Source organism: Eucyclogobius newberryi, unplaced genomic scaffold (genome assembly GCF_026437365.1).
Source record: "Eucyclogobius newberryi isolate DKJ021-1_F unplaced genomic scaffold, fEucNew1.0.hap1 SCAF_13, whole genome shotgun sequence".
Taxonomy (NCBI): domain Eukaryota; kingdom Metazoa; phylum Chordata; class Actinopteri; order Gobiiformes; family Gobiidae; genus Eucyclogobius; species Eucyclogobius newberryi.
The window spans coordinates 15,951,726-15,970,785 of NW_027315757.1; the positions used below are offsets into that span (position 1 = coordinate 15,951,726).

The following is a 19,060-nucleotide window of genomic DNA, read 5'->3' on the forward strand; positions in this document are numbered from 1 at the left end:
TTGTTTTATGTTAAAATGTTCAAATTGCCTTGCTTAAACTCTACTGTTAATGTTAGTTCTGGAAATGCCGCAGACATTGGTGCTTTTAGAATGGACAACATTCGGCTTCACATCATTTATAGGTAAAACTTGGACTTGTTTGGCCTGAGCTAACTAAACTAACATTAAAGCACTTATGTGGATTAAGATTTAAAATGTGCTGTTTTGACTTTGTCATTCTATATGCAGGGTCGGTCTACACATCGTAAAGTAAAATGATGCTGATGAAGTGAAAAGATGCCTCCTGCCCTTGAAGAAAAGCATGTTTTGTCAGTAATTGCTGCCACCAAAAGGTTTCAGAAATGGCCTGTCAGTCTGGAAACTCTATCTCATCTCTACAGCCGCACCCAACTGTCGGCGGAGGGAGAAATGCTGAGCGGCGGTTTGGGTCCGGAACGCTAAGAAGCAAGGGAATCACAAAGACAGATAAGATAAGATAAGATAATCCTTTATTGTCCACACATGGGGAAATTTCATTGATACAACGCAGTAGATACAGAGGAAAAGGACAGATCACAGAATATAGGAAGTTTAAAAAACACTCTCAATAGAAGAACTCTTATAAACAAAAACTCCTATAGACAAAACCTCCCATTTCCCAACAAGGGATGGAGGGATGCGACCACTGTACAAATAACTACATCCGACTTGTCACAGCCTGCAAATTAGCCAAAGTGGATCAAAAGATTTGAAAGGCTTTGCATTGCACCAGCTCTTGACAGCAAACCAGAAGAATATAGAGAAATGGCAAAAGAAGGAACTAAAAACAACAAAGCAAAGTGAAAAAGGCTGCACTTGCTCCTGGAAAGACCACCCAGCCAAAGACGCACTGTGTCGTAAATATCAGAAGAAAGGACAATTTGCTGTCGCTTGTGGAGAATCAGAATCAGGAAAGGTTTATTGCCATTGTCAGAGAACACAATTCTTAGTCGAAGTCGTGAAGCTGCAGGATCACGTGAAGTGCATAGCTCAAGGGGAGAGACTTGTTGCACCACTTTCTTTCAGAACAGATTGTCTGCAACATCTGCATGGAGCCCACCAGGGCATTTCAAAGTGAAGGACCAGAGCAAAAGAAGCTGTTTGGTGGCCGGGCATCTCAGCACATGTCTATTAATGTGAGACATTATGTGTTTATTTGAAAAGGTATGCCTTTTAGCTTAACGCTTCCGTTTACACAGTTAAGACATTAAGATGTGAGCACCCTGTGTCCCGAGTCTCATTGTATAAGCCTTGTTAATCTTAGTTCAATATTTTTGAGTGTGACCCGAGGACTAGTCAAATGCAAAAAGGATCATAAGTGACTTTTATCATTTCACCAGCAGCATTTATTCCCCACAAAGAAAAACATTTGTTGTAGATTTCCAAAATGCAAGTTAAAAGTGGCCACGATTAAGATCAATTGATTTGGGCAACATTTAAAACAAGTTTGTGCTACAAACACTCATTTGGGATCACTCAACTCTCAACTCATGCAGCAACACAACTTTAGTCCGAAGCAAAACACAGATTGTAACTTTAAATGGAAAACCACAACTCTAAATAACATAAACCCAACTGTGTCGATCGTGGGAAAACAGTGATGGGCTTTTGTGCCGCTTTAGACGGTAAGGCCGCAGTTATTTTATTACTTGGTTTACGGATTTTTAAAAGAAATATTGAACAGGCGGGCGAAATATAAATATAAATGTAATTTCAATTTCAAAAGATTTTTTCTTCCGGGTTTTCCTTCATGCTATTTCATTGAATGTACGCACCTACACAGACAGCGGTCGGCAACCTTTTCAACCTTTGGCTTTATAGTCTCATACATTCTCTGGTTAAAAGTTAGTTTTTGATTCACTCTTTTTGAAGTGAAGGAGAAACCACAAAAAAAGAAAAATGACAAAACTTTGTTAGACATTGTCACATACAAATTTGCTTTTTTCAAATTCATATTTTACATGTTGCTTAAGTGATGTGCCAAATTTAAATGTTATATCCATGTAGATACACGCTCTAAATCTGAGGATATAAATGTTCAGAGTTGCTACCTTGCACAATATTTTTTTTGTATGGCAAATTTGAATCCTGATGATGATTATGTTTGTACAGGACGATGTCTAACAAAGTTTTGTAATTTTTCTGCATCAACAAGATAACCCGTTTTTTTGTGGTTTCACTTCAAAAAAAGTGAATCAAAAATGAATTTTAACCAGAAAATGTATGAGACCATAAAGCCAAAGGTTGAAAATGGTGCGTACATTCAATGAAATAGTATGATCTCCGTGAATGAGAACCTAGACCATGTAGACCAGGGGTGTCCAAACTTTTTTCCACCAAGGGCCGCATTTTGAAACTTAAACGGGGCAGAGGGCCACAAACAACTTGACAATGTCGAATTTGTTGAATGACAAAGTGAATCATTCGAAATTTTGCATTTGACATAATTGCAATGAGGCTCCACACCTTTAATTAGAACTAGAATATTAATATTAGGTTGGTATAACATCAATGTGCCTTAATTTTCACAATTTTGCAGTAAAAAGTACTACTTTTTGTTGTTTGAGCCGACATAGCAGGAAGCTGGAGGGCCAACAAAAATTGGTCTGAGGGCCACATTTGGCCCCCGGGCCCTAGTTTGGACATGCCTGATGTAGACACTTGAAGACGTATTCTAATGATTTGCATCTATTCTGGGTGGGAGGAGACCAGATTTCAGGTTAACTCCCACCCAGAAGCTGCTCGCCATCTGATTGGATTAACTACGAAAAAATATTCGCCCATGGCAGTAGATTTAGCGTGTTTTGCATTGGTAGAACTGACGCTTCTAAGTGTGCAGTCTTAGTCACGGCAAAACACGCTGGAGAAAATGTGGTAAACGGGTTTAAAATGTGTATTTGCGATATAAAGGAGTTAGCGCTGTGCCTAGTAGACAGAGAGATGGTCGCGTGCGTCTTCTCATGCTCTCCCATGCTCAACCCCATCAGTATTCACCTTTTTTAATTTAATTAAAGCGCATCTGCCAAACAAGGCTAGTGGCCTGCTCTTTGTCCCTGCAGGGAGTGAGTTGTAATAAATGGACTTATAAAGTCATTGGTTCGTGCTAAATGTTGATGTTGCTGTTCTCCTTGTTCTCAGCTGCTCACTGCCTGGAGTGGATTGAGTGAAAAAGATCCAGATTTGCCCCTCCCACCACTTTTTTCACTTCCTGCTTTGCCCTTTCACATGAGCCACAGGGAAGTCCCAAATATGTGACAGTTGTTAGCCCCCTGGTGCCACAATTACTCCAGCAGTTAACACATCTCTGTGAACAATGGGCACCTGGACATAGTGTTATGAAAAAACGTGACACATTTTCCCAACAAACATTAAGTTCTTTCCAGGTTGTAAGCACAGATTTTACCCAGGAATTCTTCACCTTCTCCAAATGACTCAACTGTTTGATTTTGGGTCACACCAGTACAGCATGATAACAGTTTAATAAAGACATTTTTCAGACAAAGAAAACCTCAATCTCCTTTTCACTTTGATAGTTTTGAAATGGATTCAAGGTTTTTTGCTTTGCTATTCAAATATCTTACCAATAATTATAATACAAATTATTCCACTCATCAAACAGCCAGTTGGGGATGGAAATTGGGAGAATTTGAAATGGATAAAGAAATCTGGTCAAAACATAATTGTTTATAGTTTCAATTCTTTGACTTGGACTTATCATTTGTGTAGCAATTTTAGGTTCCCTCAATTGTAACGCTGCTTTTGATTGTCTAATAAATTGGGCCAATGGTTCCAAATACAAAACAAACAGAAGGGGGACCAGGCACAGCCCTGCCTCATCCCTCTTTCAAGAGTAAGTGAGTGTCAGGTGACCATGGATTTTCATGATGTTGGACCATTGTATTTTGTATGATTAGGTCTATTTGAAATGTGTTATGCACTATTTCCAACACTTCAGCTCCTATTTTTAATTTTGCTCTTTGGTTATAACGGGCAAATTCAAAGTGCCCAGGAAAGAATCTTCTTTATCTTCTGAAAGTTTCTAGGCAAACAATTTAGAAAATATAATATACGCAACAACTACAGTGTATTAAAACATGGCCATGCCAATTTGTTTAAGCCTGAGCTTGTCAGATCTCTGAAGCTAAGCACAGATTGAGATCGTACTTGGGTGGAAGACTGCAGGAATGTTGGGAGACCGCTGGAATGCCAGGGGCCACAAGGTGGTGCTGGTGCACACACCACACACTTTCCTCCAGTGTTAATGTGTGGGGCGGTGGAGTAACACCTCCTGCTGGTGACGGATGATGGAGTCGTCTTGTAGTGGTGGAGTTCAGGAGGAGCACGACAGACGGCTCATGTCACAACAAATGAAAGACCTTGAAAATGAAGTGGAGGCGTTGAAAGCGGCAGCCTCAACCGCGGACTTGGAAAGGACCTCCACTTTGTCTGGAGCAACAGGTGGAGTTGTGCAAAGACCCAACACCACTGTTATCTGCGTGCAGCAGCCTCTTTTCAGGCAAATTCAACTCTGGTTACAGTTGCCGTAGTTACAGCTGATCCTCAGAGAAACAGGTCTTTTATTGCTTTTATATCTAGTCAAGAAGTCGTAAACACCACCGATTTAGATTGGACCACATTTGAGAAGCTTCAGGGAGAATTTGTTAGTTATTCTTTTTTATTCATTACTAATATTGATGTTATATTGTATTTGCTATTATTTGTGATTTTGTGCCCGTGGGCTTTATTAGACCGGAGAGGAAAGGGTGAAATGGGGGAGGAGAGAGAGTCGGGATTCGAACTCGTGACTCTGCTGATTTATGGTAACTCACACGACGGTGACAGCAGTGATAAAAACACTTAGATTCAGCTGCAGGTCCAAAATGAAATAACAAAATAAACACATTCATTTTCAGAAATATCAATGTATTTGTTTTCACATCCAAAATCACACAGTGGTCCAAAATGCCACTTTGAAAGGGTCGATGGAGGACGCAGGTTTGAAAGGGTCGATGGAGGACGCAGGTTTGAAAGGGTCGATGGAGGACGCAGGTTTGAAAGGGTCGATGGAGGACGCAGGTTTCATATTCTCAATCTGCCTCTTGGTCCATCCGGTTCTGCTTCATTTGACCCGGATCTCGAAGCAGAGGCAGTTGCAGGTGTCGCACTCTGGTGGCTGACAGGTGCAGGCGCAGTCCAGGTCAGAACACTGTGACACAACAGCACACGACACGACATCATCCGCTGATCCTCCTGCACATACTTCTACTTCACTGGGACGAGGTGGGAGGAGGTGGGACAAGGTGGGGGAAGATGGGACAAGGTGGGAGGAGGTGGGAGATGGTGGGACGAGGTGGGACGAGGTGGGACAAGGTGGGACAAGGTGGGACGAGGTGGGAGTAGGTGGGAGGAGGTGGGACAAGGTGGGAGGAGGTGGGACAAGGTGGGACGAGGTGGGAGTAGGTGGGAGGAGGCGGGACAATGTGGGAAAAGGTGGGAGGAGGTGGGACAAGGTGGGACGAGGTGGGAGTAGGTGGGAGGAGGTGGGACAATGTGGGAAAAGGTGGGAGGAGGTGGGACAAGGTGGGGCGAGGTGGGAGGAGGTGGGACAATGTGGGAAAAGGTGGGAGGAGGTGGGAGGAGGAGGGACAAAGTGGGAGGAGGAGGGACAAAGTGGGAGGAGGAGGGACAAAGTGGGAGGAGGTGTGAGAAGGTGGGACGAGGTGGGAGGAGGTGTGAGAAGGTGGGACGAGGTGGGAGGAGGTGTGAGAAGGTGGGACGAGGTGGGAGGAGGTGGGAGGAGGTGGGAGGAGGTCGGACAAGGTGGGAGGAGGTGGGAGGAGGCGTATTAGAGAAGCACTCACAGAAGGGGCGGGGCAGGTGTGGCCGAGGCAGGAGCGCACGGACGGAGGACGACAATCACACACTTCGGCCATTTTAAAGCAGTTCTCGCAGAAAGACGCGTCCGGGCAGCAGTCTGAGCAGGACACTGAGCAGCGGTCCTGAGGAGGGACAAGGAAGCGTGAGGAGGAACAAGGAGGAGAGACAAGAAAGTGTGAGGAGGGAGAAGGAAGTGTGAGGAGGGACAAGGAGGAGAGACAAGAAAGTTTGAGGAGGGAGAAGGAAGTGTGAGGAGGGACAAGGAGGAGAGACAAGAAAGTGTGAGGAGGGAGAAGGAAGTGTGAGGAGGGACAAGGAGGAGAGACAAGAAAGTGTGAGGAGGGAGAAGGAAGTGTGAGGAGGGACAAGGAGGAGAGACAAGAAAGTGTGAGGAGGGAGAAGGAAGTGTGAGGAGGGACAAGGAGGAGAGACAAGAAAGTGTGAGGAGGGAGAAGGAAGTGTGAGGAGGGACAGGGAAGTGTGAGGAGGGACAGGGAAGTGTGAGGAGGGACAGGGAAGTGTGAGGAGGGACAGGGAAGTGTGAGGAGGACGGAGTTGTGTGTGTTGGTGTGTGTCGGACGCGGTGGTGTGTACATGTGACCTTGAGGCAGTAGCGGAGCCAGAGTGCGGCCCCCAGCAGCAGCATGTAGAGCCCCACAGTGACGAGGAGGACGGCTGGCAACGGGAGAGCGAGCTGCCACACCGACAGCACCTGCACAAGAGGACAAACTGAGCAACTGAGCGACGAACTGGGCAACTGAGCGACGAACTGAGCGTCAAACGGGGCAACAAACGGGGCGACAAACTGAGCAACGAACTAAGCGTCAAACTGAGATACAAACTGAGCGACGAACTAAGCAATGAACTGAGGAACTGAGCAGCGAACTGAGGGACGAACTGAGCAACGAACTGAGCAACTGAGTGACGAACAGAGCGACGAACTGAGCAACTAAGGGATGATCTAAGTGACAAACTGAGCAACGAACTGAGCGACAAAATGAGCAACTGAGCGACAAACGGAGCAACCAAGTGACGAACGGAGCAACAAACTGAGCAACTGAGCGACGAACGGAGCAACAAACTGAGCAACTGAGCGACGAACGGAGCGACAAACTGAGCAACTGAGCGACGAACGGAGCAACAAACTGAGCAACAAACTGAGCAACGAACTGAGCGACGAAATGAGCAACGAACTGAGCGACGAAATGAGCAACGAACGGAGCAACTAAGCGACCAACTGAGCGATCAGTTGAAAGAAAAACTGAGCGACCAACGGAGCTACGAACGGAGCGACAAACCGAGCAACTGAGCGACGAACTGAGCAGCAAAAACAATCATACAAAGTAAAGTAGTGTTCACTCATTGTTATATATTTATTTCTTAATTAAAGTCTTGCTACAATAAAACGTAAATAATTTCTCTGCGTCAGTTGTTTGTACTGTAGGTTATTTATTTATTTCAAACCTGCACGTGACGCTGTTTACCACACATATTTCCGGCGTTTATACGTACAGAGAAACGGCCTGATGTGAATATTTGTTGATAGGAAAATACTGGTGATATATATAATACACGACGATACACAAAAGATAAGGAATTGGAGTTGTTGTTGTTGTTGACATGTTTCCCCAGTATCCCGGGTAACGCTGATGGGAATGAATGAAAGGTATTTGTCGGTATGTCTGTCTTGATGTAAACGGGACCTTTGCTGTGGGTGGTTTCCTCACCTGCATCTTCACGCTCGGGTCCTCTCACATCTGTAAACACAGACAGCCTGCTCAATAGCGCCCTCTTCTGGACAAATATTCACCTACAGTTTACTACATGTCACCTCAATCACAAAAACAGTGCGTTAGGAAAACATTTGTGTTCATATATTTAGTCTTGGTATATAGTCTTGGTATAGCCTTGGTTTAGATCTGTTTCAGTCTTGGTTTAATCTTGGTTTAGTCTTGGTTTAATCTTGGTTTAATCTTGGTTTCAGTCTTGGTTTAGTCTTGGTTTAGTCTTGGTTTAGTCTTGGTTTAGTCTTGGTTTAGTCTTGGTTTAGTCTTGGTTTAGTCTTGGTTTAGTCTTGGTTTAGTCTTGGTTTAGTCCTGGTTTAGACCTGGTTTTGTCCTGGTTTTGTCCTGGTTTAGACCTGTTTCAGTCTTGGTTTAGTCTTGGTTTAGTCTTGGTTTAGTCTTGGTTTAGTCTTGGTTTAGTCTTGGTTTAGTCCTGGTTTAGACCTGGTTTTGTCCTGGTTTTGTCCTGGTTTAGACCTGTTTCAGTCTTGGTTTAGTCTTGGTTTAGTCTTGGTTTAGTCTTGGTTTAGTCTTGGTTTAGTCTTGGTTTAGTCTTGGTTTAGTCCTGGTTTAGACCTGGTTTTGTCCTGGTTTTGTCCTGGTTTAGACCTGTTTCAGTCTTGGTTTAGTCTTGGTTTAGTCTTGGTTTAGTCTTGGTTTAGTCTTGGTTTAGTCTTGGTTTAGTCTTGGTTTAGTCTTGGTTTAGTCTTGGTTTAGTCCTGGTTTAGTCCTGGTTTAGTCCTGGTTTAGACCTGGTTTTGTCCTGGTTTAGACCTGTTTCAGTCTTGGTTTAGTCTTGGTTTAGTCTTGGTTTAGTCTTGGTTTAGTCTTGGTTTAGTCTTGGTTTAGTCTTGGTTTAGTCCTGGTTTAGTCCTGGTTTAGTCCTGGTTTAGACCTGGTTTAGACCTGGTTTTGTCCTGGTTTAGACCTGTTTCAGTCTTGGTTTAGTCTTGGTTTAGTCCTGGTTTAGACCTGGTTTTGTCCTGTTTCAGTCTTGGTTTAGTCCTGTTTTAGGTTCTATATTTGCGGCTTGATAATATAAAGAAGCGTCAGTTATAACTGCTTGTTCTGTGATTCTGAACATTAGAAAGCTCTGAAGTGTAACGCGTGTGTTTGAGATGACGTAAACATGCGAGATATTCAACACAATAAGAAAAGACGAAATTAAACCCACCGTTTGACGCGTTCCCGTGTTTAAGTTTGAAATGAGCAAAAGCTGGAGCTGAGCTCAAAACATGAGCATTTTAGCTTTAGCCTCGGCGCTGGGTGCGTTGCCATGGAGCCACGTGGACGGAGGCCCGCAAGGAGAGAAAAACGCGAAGCCAAAAACGCCAAATAAGTAAACTTAGAGCACTCGAACATCTATTACTATAGTTACAATTATTTATTTATTTTACTTTTTATTAAGATATATATAAGTTTTACTCAATACGTTTGTATTAGAGCTTTTCTATTAAGAGTGTTTTTTAAAAAAAAGTTATGTTCTTTTACTTCTGTACCTACTTCGTGTTGCAACAGTAGAATTTCCCCCATTGTGGGACAAATAAAGGCTTATCTTATATCAAATCTATCAAGTTTCACAAGAATTTGGACATAGAACATGGTATTGACAAAAATATACATACCTAAATATATATTGTAGCAACTCTAATGTTAAAACATATTACATTTAACAAGATGTTTTAACATTACGGGTTCTACAATATATATAATTAAATATATACATTTATAGTGTCAAAAGCTTTTCACTTCTGCTCTGTAAAATGCACTAATCACCGAAAATACCACTGGTTTTGTTTGATGTGACCGACCCTGTGGAGCAAGTTTGAGCGTGACATTAGTTACAAGTACAAGTTACTGCTCATAATCAATGAACCAGAACAAAACTCACTAATGAAGCTAAATATATTGGCATTAGTTCTAAAACTGCTGCAAAAGAGACGTAAACAAATCAGATGTCCTATATTTAAATGGATATTTTGACCTGATCATAATCTACAAGTCAGAAATAATCAGTAACATTAAGGTTCCAACGGCAGAATTCATGGTTTGAATCATTAAGTACTTCGTAACAAATACTAGTGCATTTACTTCATTGAAATGTTTTTGTAAGATTGTAACATGGGCAAAAGTTTTGTTTTCTTAATATTCATAACATTAAAAGCAGTTATTAGTTTTCTGAATATGCATTTTTAAAAGACAGGACATGGAGGAATGAGACTGAGGAAGGACATGTGGCAAACTGAATATGCACTTTATTACTTCACTCAACTGAGATGCTGCAAGAAGGAACCAAAGCCCAAATACACGTGTTACTGCACTTTCATATACTTGTACTTAATTTGTTGCTGTACGTTTGGACCCTTTGTTTCCATCAAACTCAAACAAACTGAGACCCATCGCTTTTATTGAACCACCTTCAAATACAAAACAAAAGTTACACGAAATGGTGCCGGTTCGTGGCACGGGACCTTAAAAGAAACTTAAAAAAAAGAAAATAAACTCAGGGAACGAGGGTTAAAAAGGAAGCGTGCAGAAGGGGCATCATCATCGGTCGTCCCTGATTTCTTCTAGTGAGTGCGCCCCCCGGTGGCAGAGGGGGGTTGAGGTGTCACAGAGTCTCATGTTTGGAGGAGGTAATTTCCGTGCTAGGAGAAGGAGCGGATGATAAAAAGGGGGCGAAGGAAGGTTAGGAAACGGGGGATGGGCGGGAGAAGAACACATGAGATGAAGAGGTGGAGGGGGGAAGGGGAGGGGCTTAGAACGGCCTTCGGGACAGAAATATAGGGGCGGGGCGGGGCGGGGGCAGCTCTTAAAAGCCGTGGATTTTGACCTGCTCCTTCTTTGCCAGGCCCGACTGCAAAACACAAAACAGTGAGTAAACAATACGGCGGCGGCAAACAACGTGCATGTCTTACATCTAAGAGAAACTGGGAGATATGCCGGCGCTGGTCACCCTGCAGCTGGATCACCTCGCCATACTCTGGGTGCTCGATCACAGTCCCGTTACAAGCAAAAATCTGCAAGAGAAGGGGAGGTCGGAGGCGGTCAGGGCGGGCTCGCGGCGTGGCGGCAGGGTTGGTGAAGTGCTCGGGCGGGTCTGTACCTTTTTGAAATGCTTCATTATCATCTTCTTGTCATAGTGCTCGGAGATGCCCTGCACCGTGGTCAGGGTCTTCCTGCCGTTTCGTTGCTGGATTCTTATGTGGATGCAGTCTTCAGTGCCGGCCGGGAGGCTGTCATCACCCTTAGTTGCATCATCAAAGGGGTCTGAAAGAAAGGGGGTCACACGTTATCATACTGTGGTGGTCTGGAGTGTGCTGCGGGTGGTCCGGAGGGTGTATAGCTGCTCGTGTGACAAGCACGTGATCAGAAAAGGTTAAACTTTGACCCAAGAACATCAGAAAACAACTATAAATGGGTTTTAAAACTCCACATGTCACGCGGGGCTTTGTCTGGACATAACATTAACTCGGGTCATTATTGCCTCTAATAAAATCCGCGCGTATTTAAAACCCATCCACCGTTAACCCGTATCGAGTCTTAAACTGTTAATCGCCATAACGACGGCCCTACTTTCTTGACGTCCTCGAAGCTAGGATTTCGGCCTTTGAACATCGGCAGAGCTCATCGGGCCGTGACATGTCCCGGCGGCTTTCCGGTGCTCCTCCAGTGGCTCTCCGGTGCGGCTCCGCGCTCGGATGTGGCGGACGCGGCTCACGTTTCAGGCGCTGCGGGGCTAAAGCGCTTTAGCGGCGGCGGGACGTCAACATGAGTCCGGGGCGGTTTCAACGGCGCCGACGCCCGGACCAAAGAGGGACACGACACTGAAGAAGCGGCTCGTCGTGGCCAGGGGGATGTTCGTGCGTGACGTGGGGGAGTTTTTGTCGGTCTAGAGGTGACAAACAGCCGCCCTCAGGCCTCAGGGCCCCGGAGGCCTCGGAACAAGGCCTGCGCTCGGCGAAGACACGGCAACAAACCGCGATCTGAACCGGAGGGGAGCGCGATCCCCGAGAAAACACGATCCCCGAGTCGTACCGTCGCGCGATCACGACACGCGTCCCAAAATACGGTTATAAAAAGTTTTTTTACAAAAAGTAAAAAAAAAAGTGACGGAAACCCAACAAAACGCTAAGCTAACGCGGCTAGCCCGGCTCCCCCTCCCCCACCGCGGATGTGCCCGTGCGGCGGCGGAGACTCACCAAAAGTTTTGAGGTTCTGGATAGTGGACATACGATAAGAGTCGATTTCCTCTCGGATAATAACTTGGTTGTCCGGTGTTTCGTCGGTTGCTGACGACAGTGTTCGGTTGTGTCGGGTGCTCGTGGCTCGGGGGGTCTGGTGCGGGGGACGTTCTCCGGTGCGCGGCGCTCTCAAAATGGCCTCCCGCTCTTCACGTCCTCTTGGATCCACCGCTGCGTCGAAAACAACATTTATACCCCGCCCACCGACGTCATCGCAAACTGACGCACGGGCGCGCGCACGAGGGGGGGAGGGGGAACGTCGCCGGAGGCCACGCCCGCTTTCCGGGAGAATGACGTAATTTTCGAAACCGGAAAATTACCGTGATTTGAACGAGGTAAACAATAAACAATGGTCACTTTCGTCGGTACGTTCAGTCACGCGCCATGTTTTATGTGTAATATGGCTGTTTAAAGATGATTTGAGGCTTATTATGAGGTTAAACTGATGCTTTGAATGGTAAACAAGACAGTTTTATAGTCTGAGTAATTGAGTAGTTCCAAATTATGGAAAAATCTGGATCATTATTACCTTAAAAATACATATGGAAAAAAGGTGCATTTTGTTGTTCTAAATAGATAAATACCTTTTTATATTGTATTTATGCTTGTCATTGAATTGTGTCTTTTACGCCGAAAATAACAAAAAAATATACAAAATAACATGCAGCTTAAACACATATTAATAATCAACCGAACATACCGTAATTTCGGGACTATAAGTCGCACCAGCCAAAAATGCATAATAGAGAAGAAAACAACATATATAAGTCACACTGGAGTATGAAATGCAGTTGCAAGTGTGAAAATAACAAATAATATCATACAAGTCGCTCCGGGGTATGAGTATATAAGTATAAATATAAGTCGCACCCCGGCCAAAACTATGAAAGAAGGTGCCACTTATAGTCCGGCAAATACAGTATGATAGATAGCTTGATAGTTTTTTTTGCCTTGTCTCAACATTATTCAGACTTTATTTTGGGAAACTGCTCAAATGTCCGGGAGCATTGCACAAACCGTAAAATGCTCAGGTCTTGAACAGAGAAAAATCTGTTCTGATCGATACGTTGACTCATTAAATGTTCATTTTTACGTGTTCCCGCTCTAGCCCGGTTATTTTACCTGCACTATCATATACAACATGAAATTAACAACTAAAGTGCAAAAATATCACTATGCTTTAGAATACTACACTACAAGTCTCTTTTTGAGCACATTTTTCATTATAAAAAAATAAACTCAAAGTCAGCAACACTTTATACTAATTACTTATTCCTGCTTCAAAAAAGCATGACTTAAGACTTAATTCATAGTCAAAGAAATTGTTTAAGAATGATTGAGTCTTCGTGACTCTTTAATATTCAAACGCAAAACCTTAGTCACTAGGCCTAGAACAAAATCAACAAACTACATGTTCATTATGAATTCAGTCTTTGTTCAAGCTTTAAGGTTATAAGTGTCAAGATGATTAGGTTAATAATCATGATTCTTCAGCTCTTTCTTTACAGTATACCGTAAAACACACTTTGAAGACATAAAACTCCAGTACGTGGCAGTAAATGCACCTTTTCTGCTGCCAACCGCCATTACAAGCAACACGATTACTCAAGTCACAATATAATAACCCAAAAAATAATAATTGTGACAACTTCAGAGGCAAAATGAACTATTTTTTTTCAATATTCAGCCCAAATAAAAACATACCAAAACGTAAAGAACCTTATTATCTGGCCATTTTAGTCACATTTCCCTTGATTTTGTCTTTCAGAAAGAAAAACGCGGAGCTTGTTAGACAAATTGGCATGTTTATTCAAGAGTGCCTCATCTACCTACAACACCAGACCAGTTTTTATTGTACAAAAGTGAAAGTTTCGGCCCGAGCCGGAGGCAGTCACAGCAGCACATGGCACACAGCTAACCAGCAACAAACTGCTACAAACTGCGCCTAGTGCACAAAGAAACACAAGCACGATTAGAGCCCGGGGCATCAAAACAAAGGCCCTACTTACACGGTGTCGCTAGTATTACATTTCAACAGTTACAGTTTAGATGTAATAAACCAAAATATGTTTAAAAGAAAAAAAGAGCATGAATTTAAAACTGAAAACAGAGTCCTTAGGCTTTGGGTCTTTATTAGAACACACTTTATAATATGTAAATACATATCATCCCATAAAAAAAATAAAGATTCTAAATAAAATGAAATGACAGAAACATGTGACAAAATGGCTGGTTTGTGGGGAAAAAACATTGGCATTTTAAATTTAATTCATATCCAATCATATTTCTCTACATTCAGATCCAAACGTTCCTGTGATCGTTTTAAAATGGTGACCATCGGGATACAGTCATAAAAAGTAGTTTTGTTGAGCGTCTATAACACGGGGTGGGGCGGGGGAACAGGCGTCACGTTATCAAAATAAAACCATAGCAGAAGACATGCCTTTAACAGTGATGGAGCAAACCGAGGGTGGAAGACCATAATAACCTTAGACACACGGGGGCGCTGTGGCTCGAGCGGCTTCAGCCTGGACGTCTTCTTCTCCCTCTGAAACGAGAGGACCAGAATCAGAACATGAAGGTTTTTTAAATCCCCAGTGAATCAAAGAGAGTTTTGACATCTTTATTACCGCAGTCAGGGTTATAAAGGCTCAGGTAAAACAGACAAAACTAAATAAAGAACCACAGCGCGTTACGGTTGTGTTCAGCGCGCTACAGAAGCTCGTTTAAACCATAAAAGCGATCACACTTTGTCAAATATATTTTCTAAATCTTTTACCCGAGCAGGGCGATTCACAAAAACACGTTCAGTAATTCTAAATGTGTGTGTGTGAGGGGCGTGGCTAAAGCTAGCGTGCACAGGAACAGTTTTGCCTCATTTCTTTGACTTCTCTCAAAGCCTCTACGCCGCATTTGAACCTCTCTTTATGTCATGCTTTGGCTTTGGATCATGTCAGACGCATTATCAGTGTTTTCGTTGGGCTGAGGTTTGAGTATGGTGGTGGGACACCGCCGTAGGCGGCGCTAGCTAAAAATACTTTAAAAATGTCTGCTCGCGCCGAAGCCGCCCACTGCGCTCGATATGGAAAACCAATATGATCACACTCCGTCACTTAGGAGCGGCGTCTGTATTTTCCAACGCTTTTAACGCAGTGCGCCTTAACTTACGCCAGATGACGCTCCTAAGTGGCAGAGTGTGATCATATTGGCTTTCCGTACTTTTGGGTACCGAGCGAGTGCAGCAGGCGGCGCGAGTGAACACCACCACGGCGACCCCGCCGCTCCTCCCGAAAATCCTAAAATGCCAGTGGCGCGCACACGGTTATCTTAATACCTGGCGGTATCTTTTCAGCATGGCGGGGGCCCGCAGTAGCATGGAAGGCTGCCATGCCAAAAGCCCCCAGCGAGAACACTGATAATGACCTGGAAATATCAGATTTTGGCTCTCGACAAAGCAGGAAACGTGGCTTTATTCCTGCCGTTCCTCTTGTACATTATATTTTGACACCATCTAGAAGACCACACCCTCGGGTTATGGTCCGTCCACTCACTGTCCCTCCCGTGGCGTCTAGGGCGACTCTGTGGCTCCGTTCTCAGCCGTGGACTTTTCCGGACTCTTGGACTTTGATCTGGATCCACGCTTGGACGAAGGTGTGCGGCTTCTGGACCGGGACTTGGATCTGGACTTAGACTTGGACCGGGATTTGGACCGAGACTTGGACCTGGATCTGAGAAGAGGCACGAATGGAAGAGAATTAGAAAAACAGGTCCAGCACTTCCACTTTCCACTGTCAGATGAGAAAAGGCTCAGATTTAGGACCTGGATCTGGAGCGGCTCCTGGACCGAGACGTGGGCTTGGACTTGGTCTTGTTCCGGGGCGATCGAGACCGGGAGCGGGAGTAAGACCTGGAGCGGGACCTGGAGCGGGACCTGGAGCGAGACCTGGACCTGCTGCGGCGCCGGTGTCTGGGACTGCGAGACGAGCTGCGAAAAACACAAACAGTTCAGGACGGTTCCCACTTTGAGCCAAAGGAACCGCTCCGTACCCTCCGGCTCATGTTCCCACGGCGACAGCGGCTGAAAGTGGGCAGAGCTGGCTTTAGCATTAGCATCTGTGTCGTGTAGAACATTTACATATTTAACGAAGTGGGATTAGGTGAACAAGAGTCCTTTGCCTTCGAATACTGGAAACTCAATTATTATTATAATAATAATAATAATAATAATAATAATAATAATAACTTTTATTTATATAGCGCTTTTCAGTGACCCAAAGACGCTGAACATAATAAAAAAGGGGGGGTATTTACAGACAGGGGGGACAACACGTACAGAACACATTAATATACAGATAAAATGAACAAGACAGAAGAAGTAGAGAGAAAAAGATGGGGATGTAACAGGGGGTAGAAGAGTAGGCAATGGGGTAGAGGAGGCTAGGGGTAGGGGAGGTCATAGGCTTGGGTGAAGAGGTATGTTTTTAGGCGGGATTTGAATGTTGTGAGTGAGGGAGAGTGGCGGACAGGTTGGGGGAGGGAGTTCCAGAGTCGGGGTGCTGTTCGGGAGAATGCTCTGTCGCCAAAAGTTTTGAGTCGGGATGTTGGTGCAGTCAGGTTGAGAGAGGAGGAGGATCGGAGAGCTCGGGTGGGGCGGTGGGGGATGAGGAGGTCAGACAGGTAGGGGGGGGCAAGGTGGTGAAGAGCTTTGAAGGTGAGGAGGAGTATTTTAAAGTTTATGCGCTGCTTGATGGGGAGCCAGTGGAGAGAGCGGAGAACGGGAGTGATGTGATCACGGGACCGGGTGTGGGTGAGGAGGCGGGCAGCGGAGTTTTGGACCATTTGGAGTCTATGGAGGGAATGGGAGGAGATGCCAGTGAAGAGGGAGTTGCAGTAGTCGAGGCGGGAGGAGATGAAGCCATGGATGAGGGATTCAGCAGCGGGGAGGGTGAGGCAGTGTCGGATTTTGGCGATGCGGCGGAGGTGGAAGTATGAGGTCTTGACGATGTGGCTGACATGGGGAGTGAAGGAGAGGGTGGGGTCCATGATGACACCGAGATTGCGTACCAGGGTAGAGGGGGTGATGGTCGAGAGGTATTTATACTTTTATTATTACTATATAAATAAAACCACTTCCTGGAACATAAACAGTACTAAGAACTCATAAGGTTCCAACGGGCGCATGTTAGAGTAATGTTTACTTAAAGTCCACGTGTTTTTCTAAGTATGAAGTCATTTGGAGAGTTTGTCCCCGAGGTAAATAATGATCAAAGTCGCAGTTAATGAAGAAAATCTGACAAATAAAAGTTGAACATGACAGGAAGTAGAACCGTTGCTGTGGTTACGTTTAATGGAGGTTGGCAATTTCCCGCCACCTACCTACGTCTTCAAAGTGTGTGTTTTACGCTAAACCGTAAAAAAAATGTGAGGTGTGCTTATTTGTAAAATCATTTTGGCCTTTGTTTACAATCCGGTTGCTAAGTAACAGTTGCAGGATTATCCATCTGTCATATTTGCTGGCCAAAATTGAAGAAAAAATGCTAAATGTTTGGTAAAATCTTAAATATAATCATAATCACTTGTGTTTTAAGTCTAGACTTAAAAGTTGTTTTCATGTTGAAGTCCTGTTCTCACCTACCCCCCCATCTCCACCCACTGTACTCGGACGCACGTGGGACTGTGAAATGTCAAAATTATAAACACGTTTAAGTGAAAATCTGCGGCTCGCGCAACAATGAAGAGGCGGGGCTTATCACAATGAAGAGGCGGGGCTTACAAACTACGCACATTAGAACCGGAAGTCAGCGATTAGCCGTTAGAGATCAATATTCCGGATTAAAATGAAATGTAAATAACTATATTTGCTGAAGTTACAGTTCAACGCGTCAGAAGAACGCGCTCTCCGTTAAACCGTATCTCGCGCTCACCTCCTGCTCCGCCGCCCGTAGCCGCCGCCGCCTCCTCCGGACCTCCGCGGCGCGCCTCCCCTCCTCCCGCCGCCGCCTCCTCCGCCGCCGCCGCTGCCCCCATAGTACGCGTCCGGGGGTCTGCCGTAGCGGGCCATCTGCACGCGGAGCTCGCGTCCGTCCAGCAGCGCGCCGTCCATCGCGTCCATCGCGTCCTCCGCGTCGCGTTTGTCGTGGAAGCGCACGAAGGCGAAGCCGCGGCTCTCCTTCGTGTAGCGGTCCCGCGGGATGTACACGTCCCCCACGCGGCCGTACTTCTCGAAGACGCGGCGCAGCGTCTCCGGGGACGTGCGGTACGTGAGGTTGTCCACTTTGAGGGAAGTCATGCCGTCCACGTCGGGGGGAGGCCTGCCGTAACTCATGGCGGCGGGGAGCGCGAGGGCCTCAAACTCTGCGAACTCGAAACACAAAAACACACACACACGCGCGCGCGCGCCGGGGCTAAACCGGAGCGAAACCAGAGTGAACGCGCGGTTTACGGTGGGATCCGGTGGCGTGGCGGCTCCGGAGAGTTTTTAAATGAACGCGTGAATGTGAAACCGCAGCAGACAAACACGAGCGTGCACCTCCTCGCGCACTGTGCTCGTGCTCCCGCTGTTTCTGTCGCTTGTGTAAAGAGACACAGCGCCACCTGCTGCGGGGGAGGCGCAAGGCCACATCACGTCACAGCACTCTACAGGCCAATGACGCTCAGTACTGATGGGGGCAGCGCAGATAAATAATTGTTCAAGTCGAGTCTAGTTTATTTTTATTTTTAGATATTTTCAAATTCTAGACTATTTACGATTGTACTTTGCCATGAAATATCTTAACGGTTAACTCACAAATGTCAAACGCGATCATTTTATTTAGGAACTAGACTGCTCGCTATTTTACAACAAAAATCTGCATTTAAACAACATTCATTTAGTTGCCCCCATCCGTATTAAATGTTATTGGCCCGGCATTTCTCAGTTATTTTCCTGAAATCAAAGAAACAATACACAGTGCATTGTTTCTGATTCACTGTGCGATTGTGGGTTCAGACCGCAGTGTGTGACGAGTGTGCGATTTGTCCTTCCGTGATCAATGATAAATAAATGCAGAACACAGTAAAACAAACACAACGCTGTTTTATTTCTAGGACTCATTTTTATACAGAAATATTATGCAATTAAATGTGAAAGTAAGAGTT

At 45.0% G+C, this 19,060-nt stretch overlaps 2 protein-coding genes across 4 annotated transcripts; both read right to left on the minus strand.

Annotated features, from left to right (window-relative positions):
- Positions 1–10,069: 10,069 nt before the first annotated feature.
- LOC140358056 (eukaryotic translation initiation factor 1b-like) lies at positions 10,070–12,123 on the minus strand. Its single transcript, XM_072442704.1, has 4 exons — positions 11,882–12,123; positions 10,786–10,949; positions 10,598–10,699; positions 10,070–10,536 (listed from the first exon to the last, which is right to left on the minus strand). Exons 1-4 carry the CDS (start codon positions 11,910–11,912, stop codon positions 10,492–10,494), a joined length of 342 nt encoding a protein of 113 aa, XP_072298805.1. The 5' UTR covers positions 11,913–12,123; the 3' UTR covers positions 10,070–10,491.
- A 1,646-nt stretch (positions 12,124–13,769) lies between these two features.
- Positions 13,770–18,478, minus strand: srsf2b (serine and arginine rich splicing factor 2b). 3 transcript variants are annotated; one of them, XR_011926693.1, is made up of 5 exons: positions 17,848–18,477; positions 15,744–15,908; positions 15,475–15,651; positions 14,412–14,471; positions 13,770–13,868 (listed from the first exon to the last, which is right to left on the minus strand). XR_011926693.1 is itself a non-coding variant. In XM_072442719.1 (4 exons), exons 1-3 carry the CDS (start codon positions 18,246–18,248, stop codon positions 15,492–15,494), a joined length of 720 nt encoding a protein of 239 aa, XP_072298820.1. In that variant the 5' UTR covers positions 18,249–18,478; the 3' UTR covers positions 13,770–14,471; positions 15,475–15,491. The 3 variants fall into 3 exon arrangements, 2 of the variants coding, with proteins under 2 accessions (XP_072298820.1, XP_072298819.1); XM_072442719.1 differs by having other exon boundaries at positions 13,770–14,471; positions 15,475–15,645; positions 17,848–18,478; XM_072442718.1 differs by having other exon boundaries at positions 13,770–14,471.
- Between the last annotated feature and the right edge of the window lie 582 nt (positions 18,479–19,060).